The 12,754-nt window shown below is 39.4% G+C and overlaps 1 protein-coding gene across 3 annotated transcripts in view; it reads right to left on the reverse strand.

Annotated features, from left to right (window-relative positions):
• The window catches only part of TBK1 (TANK binding kinase 1), a 55,839-nt gene that overhangs the window by 18,816 nt on the left and 24,269 nt on the right, over positions 1-12,754 (reverse strand). For all 3 annotated transcript variants that reach the window (XM_073327889.2, XM_073327888.2, XM_078851130.1), the window contains 3 exons: positions 5,217-5,396; positions 2,586-2,782; positions 1,876-1,934 (listed from right to left, as the gene is read on the reverse strand). In XM_073327889.2, coding sequence (XP_073183990.1) covers positions 1,876-1,934; positions 2,586-2,782; positions 5,217-5,396 — 436 coding nt within the window. The remainder of the gene's footprint in view (positions 1-1,875; positions 1,935-2,585; positions 2,783-5,216; positions 5,397-12,754) is intronic.

Here is a 12,754-nt window from a genome sequence, read left to right on the forward strand (position 1 = left end):
TTTTAATTAAAAGTTACTGATATTATTACTCATAGCTTACTACTTATGCCATAGACTGTGATAAATACTTAAAGGATTTACCAATACGCTGGAGTCATGAGCAGGGGGCGTGGCCTCAACCGGAAGAGGCAGGGCCTTAAATCCCCAGGCCCTTTAAGTCCAGCTACAGTAGTGGCGGCTGGGAGCCCAGGGCCCTTTAAATCACCCCCAAGCTACCAGCTGCAGAGGCAGCTGGGAACCCCGGGGCTCAGGGGCTATTTAAAAGGCCCAGGGCTCCAGCTGCCGCTACTGCAGAGGAGACCTGGGCCCTTTAAATCACTGAGGAGCCCTGGGTGCTCCTGGCTGCCACCGCTACCCCGGGGCTCTGGGCTCTGGCAGAGCTTTAAAGGACCTGGGGCTCCGCTATGGTAATGGCTGCCGGAGCCCCAAGCCCTTTAAATCCCCGCCTGAGCCCTGCTGCCCAAGCCCTGGGGTAGCGGCAGCCGGGCTCAGTCGGGGATTTAAAGGGCCCCAGGGCTCCAGCCACCATTACCACCCCGGATCCACTCTGGAGCCCAGCCGCCGCTACCCAGGGCTTCAGCAGCAGGGCTCCGGCGAGGATTTAAAGGCCCGGGGTGGTAGTGGCGGCTGGAGCTCCAGGGCCCTTTAAATCCCCACCAGAGCCGAGCCCACCCCTACTCCAGGGCTCGGGCAGCAGGGGTCAGGTGGAGATTTAAAGGGCTTGGGACTCCAGCAGCCGCTATCGCCCTGGCCCTTTAAATCCCCACCAGAGCCCCGCCGCCGCTACCCCAGGGCTTCGGCAGCAGGTGAAAATTTAAAGAGCCGGGGCGGTATCAGCGGCTGGAGCTCCGGGGCCCTTTAAATCCCTGCCACAGCCCCACCACCGCTACCCCAGGGCTTTAAATTGCCCTCTGGGAAAGTTGGTCCTGGTATGGCACACCCGAGCGTACCGGCTTACTTTCACCTCTGCTTTTCAGATTAAAAACTTATTTATCTGAAAGTTATCTAACCTGTAGGGTATTTTTAAATAAAATATTTTTGTATAAGACTAGATGATTTTCTGCAATAACCTTAACTTTTAAATATTCTTATTTTGTCTAGGATAAGACTATGAAAGACCACCAGTTAATTGATTTTTTTACCCTTTAAATATTCACTTACCATTAACTATGCACTGTATTGCATATTATAGCAAACGTTTCTTAAAAACTGAAGTGGGGAGGGTAGGAAAACATTTTCTTTCACTGTAAATGAACTCAACTTGTATAAATCCATTAGACATATAAACCTGCTATAACAGTGGTTTTCAACCTGTGGTCTGCAGACCTTTGGGGGTCCGCAGACCGTCTATGATTTTCAAAGGGGTCTGCAACTCCTTTTGAAATATTTAGGAGTTCACAAATGAAAAAAGGTTGAAACCCACTGTAGTATAATAAATCTTAATTCAGCCCTTTCTCAGGAAAAAGTCCCATTGATTTCAATGCAAGTTTTGCTTGAGCAATGATTTTGGGATTTGGTCCTTAATTTCTTCAGCACTGACTTTCCCCTCAAGAAAATCATAACCAACAAAATGCAGATGAGGAATAATAATGCACAGCACTTATATAACGCTTTTTGCCTTCAAAGCAATTTACAATCATTAGCCACTTAAAACTCATAGTTTAATATAAATATAAGGTACTCATTGAGAGAAAGAGCTAATATATATATTTGTCATTTGTTACCCTCACACACACACACACGCACACACACTTATAAAAGCAATGACCATTAAAAAACAAACAAGATGGCTGGCATTATTCAATTCAGCATTAGGTAGCTTTAGTTTATTTGAGATAGCAATTTAATTCTTGTTCTAATTAAATAAATACTCACTTTAGCCATACTGGCATCACTGTCCAAGTCATACCGCTGATGTACTTTAGGAAGTGAAACTGAAACATAAGAGATGGACTTTTATTTTATATTTCATATGTAATAAGTCTGTAATACATTAGTGCATACACAATATAAGTTTTGGTTTAGAAACATTTCTTTTATGTGTTCAGTGAAACATCAAATTTAGTAAGAACTGCTTCTGTTAAAAGACTAGAAAGACTAATCAGAGCTCAAGAACACCTGCATTTCCAGATATTACTGGAAATTAGAACAACATTAGTTAGGAGTGCTATTTTATAAAATTCCTTTCAACTTATTTAAATACTGTGGTTCACAAAAGGATTGTAGAATTCTATGCAAATTACTAAATCCTACCTATATTAATGCTCAGGGACCAGGACTTTTAAAAAAAATTGTCTAAAATTAGATTTTAAATGCATATTTAAGCATCAAAATAAGTGGCCTGATTTTTCTGAGTGCTGAGCACCCAGCAGCATCTATTGATGTCAATGGGAAGCGATGGATACTCAGCACTTAGGAAAACCAGGCCTGTTTAGGTGCCTAAATATGGACAAACTCTTGATCCAAGATTTTAATATATTTATCAGAGGTCAGAAATATTCAGTAATCAATCCTATTTTCAAAGAACATTTATAAGCAGCCTAATCTTGTTTATTTAACAACAGTCAGAAAAGACTTCAACATACTTTCTTCATAGATTAATCCTATGATGTTTGCAGCCTCTCTGCTTATTATAATTATAGGATTTTCTTCAGTGGTTTTGGGAAAATGTTGTGCTAATCTTCCAGGCTCTAGTACTAGACGGCGGCCTTCGTATATCATTTCTTGGTTCTGAGAAGTTATTTTTGTCTGTTTGTAGACCAATTCATGAAATATGGCAGCTCTGTAAGAAAAACATTACACTTAGGAAACAATCAGATCAAATTCACTAAAATGCAACAGAGTGCAAACAATTCATAGTTTGTTTTTTTAAATATACCTTTTATATTTAGTGAATTAAGTATTGGTTTTGTTCCTATATAACTTATTAGATTTATACAAATAATAAGCAGTGTGCAGCCTACCTAAGATTCTGGGAACTCCTGCATAAATTACAAAAATTAAATTAAATTGCCTGCAGAACCCCAAACTCCTCTCCACACATCTGATTTCTCTCAAAGGCCCATCTCTGCAACAGCCTGCATAAATAGATATGTTTTGAAGGGCAAAAAAATAGGGTGACTTTGGACCCAGTGACGGAAGCCTAACCCAGAGCTCGGAGCCTCTCACAGAGAACACTCTACTCTCAGCCCTTCTCTTAAGTTGACGGAGTCAGCTCTACTGATCGCAAGTGTGGCAGTATGGCACAAGGAGAAAGGCAGTGTCTCAAGAAGCGAAGTCACAGAACATTTAGGGCATTTATATATCAAACCCAGCACCTTGAATGCAAACTAGAAACTCACAGGTAGCCAGTGCAGATCATGGAGCACTAGTGACCAGGAAATAAAGCATTTGTTGTACTAGAGACTATCAGTTCTTCAACTCTGGTATCCTATTTCCAACAGTGGCCAATAATACTTACTGGCCATAATCTATCACCTAGTCCAGCACTTCTCAAACTTTAACAACCCGAGGAGCCGCATTTTGATTTAAATTTTTTTGAGGACCCCCAGGTCCTGCGCTCAGCTCCAGGTTCCACCTTCCTTCCTCCCTCCCCCAAGGCTCCACCCCATCCCACTTCTTCCTGCCTCTGCTCCACCTCTGCCCCTCTTCCTCCTTGCCTCCTCCCTCGAGCACACACCATCCCCGATCCTTGCCCCCCCATCCTGCACACCACTGAGCAGCTGTTCACCCGTGTGCAGGAGGCCCTGGGAGGGAGGGGGAGGAATTGATCAGTGGGACCAGCAGCCCTGAACATGATTCTGCCCCCTAGCCCGAGTGCACCCTGTCCCTGCTCCTTCCCCTCACTCCCAGAGTCTCCTGCACGCTGCTGAACAGCTGTTCCCCGGAGTGCAGGAGGTGCTGGGAGGGAGAGGGAGGAGTTGATCAGTGGGGCCCGTGGACCCCTTGGAGTACCCTCACAGACCCCAGTTTGAGAAACGCTGACCTAGTCAATTGTCCAGTGCTGTGCATTACAGAACAAATCTTCATGACACCTGCAGGTGATGATCTTACACCCTGAAGCATGAGAATATACATACTAAAATAGGTCTGAACCAGTTACAAATATTGTTATCCACCCTTTTTAAGAATCCATATGATAAAAAGACAGATTTTTCTTAAGGAACAGTAGAAGCGGAATTTGTGAAGAGAAAAGCTAGATTGGAGCTCAGTGACACTGTGAGAAGAAACAAAATAGATCCTTTAAAAAGTTTCATATCTTTAAAATATTTTAGATTGAAGAAAGTCCCTGCCCTGAAGAGTTTACAATTTGTTTCTTGTACAGCACCAACATGTTTTTGGCACTTAAGGTGTATAGTTAAACAGACAAAAATACAAAACAGAAAAGCAATCTAATTAAAAATGGTAAGACTGATCAAAGAGAAGCATTACAAAAGATTCCTGTGACAGAGTGCTGCGATCAAAACGGCTGAGTCACCACTCTGACCACATCAATTAATTCCCCCTGGATGGACCTAACTGTGCCTAACCAGTGGATTAAAATGAGCTGGAAGAGGACTAATGAGCTAATTGGCACATTAATGCAGAACACAGAAGAAACCACAGGAAGGAACCAATGTGGGCTATAGATATAGGCTAACAGAGCCAGAACTAAGAAGGATCTTGGGACAGAGAGATCTCTTCTGTCTCCTCAGCAGAGGGGTGATATATGTGTAATATGATGCTGTAAATATGGTGTATAGATCTCTAAAGGTGGCGGGGAAAGCAATGTAAATAAACTACACTGTGGTGAATAACAACTGAAAGTCTCCAAATAGTCTGACACAGCAGAAGACAGGAGCGGGACCTTGTCCTGTCACAATTTCTTCGAGAACATAGTACTTGGGCTCTGTTGCCAAAGGCTGAATCACAGAGAAAAAGAAAGGGACAAACCAATAAGAGGCCAGACCAAAAGAAATAATGTACACCTATTCACATCATATTATATATATATATATATATATACATACACACATACATATATACACACAGTGCTTGACATGGGAAGGCCTTACAAGCTTGCAGCACACATCATCATCATCATGCATTTCTCTTCCCCCCAACCAGATAACTGTCAAGGAATGGCTACTGAATCTGTCAAACTGATGTGATCTGAGGTCACAGCATTATTTGCCTGGATAAGACAGAAGTAGTGAAAATATGGGAAGAATGCTTACGTATTATAGCTGTGAATATAAACTTTGTGTGAGGTCATTTGCTGTAGTGAAAAGACATGAATTATTCTTCGGTGGAGTATGTCACTGGTCTCTGCAAAAAACTGGTCAAATCCCCAGCATTTTTCCTGATCTGCTTCAAGAATGTTTGCAAGAACAGGCGTGAGCAGTACTTGCAGGCCCCTGTGGATACACAAAAAAGAGACAACACAAGTTGGAATGTTTCTCATTCTGACATTATAAGATCTCCCTATTGGACAGATCACAAGTAGGATGTTTTTGTGCTTTGAGAAATTCTACAACATTCCTTTCCTTTACTGTTTTACAGCTTCTGTTCAACAACATTGCCCACTGTTTTTCCTGAATAGGGACAGTACATACCATATTCACTTTTTTGAAATTTGAGTACCAAATATTTTGCCTTTGGAATTTGGCAAAACTGAATTCTAATTTCATCATGAAGGCAGGGATAGGGGCAAGAAGCACTCAAAGAAATGGTCTGAAGTAAACAGGATGAAATTCAATAAGGACAAATGCAAAGTACTCCACTTAGGAAGGAACAATCAGTTGCACACAGACAAAATGGGAAATGACTGCCTAGGAAGGCGTACTGTGGAAAGGAATCTTGGGATCAGAGTGGATTACAATCTAAATGAGTCACCAGTGTAGCACTGTTGCAAAAAAAGCAAATATTATTCTGGGATGTATTAGCAGGAGTGTTATAAGCAAGACACAAGAAGTAATTTTTCTGCTCTACTTTGTGCTGGTTAGGCTTCAACTGGAGTATTGCGTCCAGTTCTGGATGCTACACTTTAGGAAAGATGTGGACAAATTGTGATATGTGATACAATTTAGTTGGGGTTGCTCCTGCTTTGAGCAGAGGGTTGGACTAGATGACCTCCTGAGGTCTCTTCCAGCTCTAATCTTCTATGATTCTAAACTGGAGAAAGTCCAGTGAAGAGGAACAAAAATGATTAAAGGTCTAGAAAACATGACCTATGAGGGAAGACTGAAAAAACTGGGTTCGTTCAGTCTGGAGAAGAGAAGAGTAGGGGCATGGTAACAGTTTTCAAGTACATAAAAGATTGTTACAAGGAGGAGGAAGAAAAAATATTCTCCTTAACCTCTGAGGATAGGACAAGAAAAAAATGGGTTTAGCAGCAAAAGTAGTTTAGGTTGGTCTGGGTAAGGATAAAAGGGGTAAAAAACAAGGGTGATGTCATGGTAGGGGGTCTACTACAGACCACCAAACCAGGAAGAAGAGGTGAATGAAGCTTTTTTTAAACAACTAACAAAATCATTCAAAGCACAGGACTTGGTGGTGATGGGGGATTTCAACTACCCAGACATATGTTGGGAAAATAACACAGCAGGGCACAGATTATTCAACAAGTTCTTGGAACGTATTGGAGACCATTTTTTAGTTCAGAAGGTGGAGAAACCTACTGGGGGGAGACTGTTCTAGATTTGATTTTGACAAATAGGGAAGAACTGGTTGAGAATTTGAAAGTGGAAGGCAACTTGGGTGAAAGTGATCATGAAATGGTAGAGTTCATGATTCTATGGAATGGTAGGAGAGAGAACAGCACAATAAAGACAATTAATTTCAAGAAGGCAGACTTTAGCAAACTCAGGGAGTTGGTAGGTAAAATTCCATGGGAAGCAAGTCTAAGGGGAAAAACAATTGAAGACGGCTGGCAGTTTTTCAAAGGGACATTATTAAGGACACAAGAGCAAACTATCCCACTGCGTAGGAAAGATAGGAAGTATGGCAAGAGACCACCTTGGCTTAACCAGGAGCTTTTCAATGATCTAAAACTCAAAAAAGAGTCCTACAAAAAGTGGAAACTCAGTCAAATTACAAAAAGGATGAATATAAACAAATTACACAAGTCTGTAAGGACAAAATTAGAAAAGCCAAAGCACAAAATGAGATCAAACTAGCTAGGGACATAAAAGGAAACAATAAAACATTCTACAAATACATTAGAAGCAAGAGGAAGACCTAGGTCAGAGTAGGGCTGTTACTCAATGAGGGGGGAAAGACAACAACAGAAAATGTGGAAATGGCAGAGGTGTTTAATGACTTCTTTGTTTTGGTTTTCATCAAGAAGGTTGGTGGTGATTGGATGTCTAACATAGTGAATGCCAGTGAAAATGAGGTAGGTAGGATCAGAGTCTAAAATAGGGAAAGAACAAGTCAAAAATTACTTAGACAAGTTAGATGTCTTCAAATCACCAGGGCCTGATGAAATGCATCCTAGAATACTCAAGGAGCTGACTGAGGAGATATCTGAGCCATTAGCAATTACCTTTGAAAAGTCATGGAAGACAGGAGACATTCCAGAAGACTGGAAAAGGGCAAATATAGTGCCTATCTATAAAAAGGGAAATAAGGACAACCCAGGGAATTACACACCAGTCAGTTTAACTTCTGTACCTGGAAAGATAATGGAGCAAATAATTAAGCAATCAATTTGCAAACACCGAAGATAATAAGGTGATAAACAACAGTCAGCATTGATTTGTCAAGAACAAATCGTGTCAAACCAACCTGATACTTTGACAGGGTAACAAGCCTTGTGGATAGGGGGGAAGCAGTAGATGTGGTATATCTTGACTTTAGTAAGGCTTTTGATACTGTCTCGCATGACCTTCTCATAAATAAAATAGGGAAATACAACCTAGATGGAACTACTATAAGGTGGGTGCATAACTGGTTGGAAAATGGTTCCCACGGAGTAGTTACCAGTGGCTCACAGTCACACTGGAAGAGTATAATAAGTGGGGTCCCGCAGGGATTGGTTCTGGGTCCGCTTCTGTTCAATATATTCATCAATGATTTAGATCATGGCATAGAGGGTACACTTATAAAGTTTGCGGACAATACCAAGCTGGGAGGGATTGAAAGTGCTTTGGAGGATGGGATTAAAATTCGAAATGATCTGGACAAACTGGAGAAATGGTCTGAAGTAAATAAGATGAAATTCAATAAGGACAAATGCAAAGTACTCCACTTAGGAAGGACCAATCAGTGGACACACACAAAATGGGAAATGACTGCCTAGGAAAGAGTACCGTGGAAAGGGATCTGGGGGTCACAGTGGATCACAAGCTAAATATGAGTCAACAGTCTAACACTGTTGCAAAAAAAGCAAACAACATTCTGGGATGTATTAGAAGGAGTGTTGTAAGCAAGACATGAGAAGTAATTCTTCCGCTCTACTCCATGCTGATTAGGCCTCAACTGGTGTATTGTGTCAAGTTCTGGATGCCAAATTTCAGGAAAGATGTGGACACATTGGAGAAAGTCCAGAGAAGAACAACAAAAATGATTAAAGCTCTAGAAAACCAATGAGGGAATATTTTAAAAATTGGGTTTGCTTAGTCTGGAGAAGAGAAGACTGAGAGGGGACATGATAACAGTTTTCAAGTACATAAAAGTTTGTTACAAGGAGGAGGGAGAAAAATTATTCTTCTTAACCTCTGAGGATAGGACAAGAAGCAATTAAATTGCAGAAAGGGCGGTTTAGGTTGGACATTAGGAAAAACTTCCTACCTGTCAGAGTGGTTAAGCACTGGAATAAATTGCCGAGGGAGGTTGTGAAATGTTCATTTTTTTTTATTTTTTTTTTAAGAGCAGGTTGGACAAACACCTGTCAGGGATGGTCTAGATAATACTTAGTCCTACATTGAGTGCAGGGGACAGGACTAGATGACCTCTCGAGGTATCTTCCAGACCTACAACTCTATGATTCTATGGAAATTTCAAGTGATTACTTTAAAGTGGGGCAGCAGCCATCTTAAGTATCTTGAATTTGTACCTGTTCTTCATTACAGGCTAATGCAGATATTAATATTAACAACATGCTGGTATGTGTACACAAATCAAACCTGCAATTTTCAAGGGAGCCTAAGTGACTTAGTAGCACAGATCCCATTTAAAGTCAACAGATATTGTGCTCTTAAACCACTTTGAAAATCCCACCCTACATACTTATAGCTGAATAGTTTTCTATTAGATGGCTAAACATGGCCTCTCTACACCACTTTCAAAAATAATGTACAGCTTTCCCAACCTGTTCTAATGGAGACAACTCTATTTTCTTCACAAGAGTTCATGGGAAAAATTACTGCCCCCAACTATGAAATGACTAACTGTGAGGCAGAGACTTCACTTAGAAGCTAAAATCAGGTTGTGTTAGTGTTATAGGGAGCTCTTTGAAATCCGTAGTCTCAAACTGCATCTGAATGTGAGAGGGACACCCTCAACTTAAAAACCGTAATTCTACTTGATAATTGTTTTTAACTTCTACTGTAACAAGTAATACCACTATAATTTACATTATACATGGAAAACACTCTTTTCTCCCCATTTGTTTACTTTACTGATTGGAAAACACTGCATATAGTCATTTTCTCTTCTTCTTCTGTATAGTCAGTGACATTCCCGTATGTTTTTCCATGCAAAAATACAGAAGATAAAAATATTTTTAAAATAGAAAAATATTAATGTAAAACCCACAAAAATTGACAGAAGGACACAGGCATAGTACCTGAAACTACTTTTAACAATTTTTTGTTTTAAACTGACTAGACTTCAAGTTGACAGTGTCCCTTTAAATGACTCACCATTTCTGTATATTACAGCTAGTTACTGGTTCACACTTCAGTATTTTTCTACTTCTATTTATACTCCTATCAAAACTGCCACAATGGAAAATAATATTTGTTTAGGGACAATAATGCAACTGGAAAGGGTACTACACAAAATGAAACAAAGAAAATGTTAATGCAATTTACATGATAATTCTCTGAAATTCTTATCTCATTCCAATATTCCTCAGTAAGGAAATAATTTTAATAACTAAAGTGAATATATAAATTAGATCTACAAACTCCATTTCATTTTAGCTCCATTTAAGACAGAGCCACTTTTCCTACAATGAAGCTCTAGAACAACTTCTCTCTTCCCTATAAAAAGGGAGATTAATTTTGAAATGGTAATTAGTAGGGCTGTTGATTAATCGCGATTAAAAAAAAAATTAATCGCGATTCATCGCAATTTTAATTGCGCTGTTAAACAATAGAATACTAATTGAAATTTATTATACATTTTGGATGTTTTTCTACATTTTCATATCTATTGTATTCTGTGTTGTAATTTAAATCAAAGTGTATATCATTTTTAATACAAATATTTGCACTGTAAAAATGATAAACAAAAGAAATAATATTTTTCAATTCACGTCATACAAGTACTGTAGGGCAATCTCTTTTTTGTGAAAGTGCAACTTACAAATGTAGATTTTTTTTTGTTACATAACTGCACTCAAAACCAAAACAATGTAAAACTTCAGAGCCTACAAATCCACGCAGTCCTACTTCTTGTTCAGCCAATCGCTAAGAAAAAAAAAGTTTATTTATATTTACAGGAGAAAATGCTGCCCTCTTCTTATTTACAATGCTACCTGAAAGTGAGAACAGGTATTTGCATGGCACTTTTGTAGCCGGCGTTGCAAGGTATTTATGTGCCAGGTATGCTAAACGTTTGTATACCTCTTCATGCTTCGGCCTCCATTCCAGAGGACATGCTCCCATGCTGATGACGCTCATTAAAAAATATAATATGTTAATTAAATTTGTGACTGAACTTCTTGGAGGAGAATTGTGTGTCCCCTGCTCTGTTTTACCCCCATTTTGCCATATATTTCATGTTATAGCAGTCTCGGATGATGAGCCAGCACATGTTGTTCATTTTAAGAACACTTTTACTGCAGATTTGACAAAACGAAAAGAAGGTACCAATGTGAGATTTCTAAAGATAGCTACAGCACTCAACCCAAGGTTTAAGAATCTGAAGTACCTTCCAAAATCTGAGAGTGACGAGACATGGAGCATGCTTTCAGAAATCTCAAAAGAGCAACACTCCGATGCGGAAACTACAGAACCCAAACCACCAAAAAGGAAAATCAACCTTCTACTGGTCGCATCTGTCTCAGATAATGAAAATGAACATGTGTCGGTCCACACTGCTTTGGATTGTTACTAAGCAGAATCTGTCATCAGCATGGATGCATGTCCCCTAGAATGGTGGTTGAAGCATGAAGGGACATACAAATCTTTAGTACATCTGGCACGTAAATATCTTGCAACGCTGGCTACAACAGTGCCATGAGAAAGCCTGTTCTCACTGTTCTCACGTTCAGGTGACATTGTAAACAAGAAGTGGGCAGCATTATCTTCTGCAAATGTAAACAAACTTGTTTGTCTGAGCAATTGGCTGAACAAAAAGTAGGACTGAGTGGACTTACAGGCTCTAAAATTTTACATTGTTTTATTTTTGAATGCAGTTTTTTTGTACACAATTCTACATTTGTAAATTCAACTTTCATGATAAAGAGACTGCACTACAGTACTTGTACTAGGTGAATTGAAAAATACTATTTCTTTTGTCTTTTTACAGTGCAAATACTTGAAATCAAAAATAAATATAAAGTGAGTACTGTACATTTTGTATTCTGTGTTGTAATTTAAATCAATATATTTGAAAACGTAGAAAACATCAAAAATATTTAAATAAATGATATTCTATTATTAACAGTGCGATTAATCACACGATTAATCATGATTAATTTTTTTAATCGCATGACAGCCCTAGTAATTAGGCCCTGATTCAGCCAAGTACTTAGGCATAATGTGAGCAGTCCCATTGACTTACGTATTTTTGGTTCATTTACTTATTTCTCTCATTTATCGTATTGAAGTCAACTGAACCATTTCAATGCTTCAATTTATGCATCTGTTGAAATGGGGCATTAGTCACCAAAATACTGAGAGCTAGATTATTCTGATTTAAACACCTTCATTTTTCCTTTAATGTTTGACTGCAACGTATATGAGGGAAAATTGTTGTTTTGTGCCTAAATTAGCCTGGTACGGTTCCTATGATCAAATAATATTCTGTAATGTTAAAGCCAAATTTACATACAGGAATACCAGCAAGGAGGAACATTTTCATAAGCCTCTATGGGGATCAAGAACTGGATATTTAAGTGGAAGGTATTAGGGCTACGAAGATGACTGTGTTCTGGAGGAAGGAGAAGAATTTAAGTCTCTTTCCACTGGCTTGTTTAGCCTAACTAAAAGAAGGTTGAGGTGAGATATGATTGCTCTCTATAAATATATCAGAGGGATAAATACCGGAGAGGAAGAGGAATTATTTAAGCTCAGTACCAATGTGGACACAAGAACAAATGGATATAAACTGGCCACCAGGAAGTTTAGACTTGAAATTAGACGAAGGTTTCTAACCATCAGAGGAGTGAAGTTTTGGAATAGCCTTCCAAGGGAAGCAGTGGTGGCAAAAGATCTATCTGGCTTTAAGATTAAACTCGATAAGTTTATGGAGGAGATGGTATGATGGGATAACATAGTTTTGGTAATTAAATATTCATGGTAAATACGCCCAATGGCCTGTGATGGGATATTAGATGGGGTGGGATCTGAGTTACCCAGAAAAGAATTTTCTGTAGTATCTG

This window comes from Lepidochelys kempii, chromosome 1 (genome assembly GCF_965140285.1).
Source record: "Lepidochelys kempii isolate rLepKem1 chromosome 1, rLepKem1.hap1, whole genome shotgun sequence".
Taxonomy (NCBI): Eukaryota; Metazoa; Chordata; order Testudines; family Cheloniidae; genus Lepidochelys; species Lepidochelys kempii.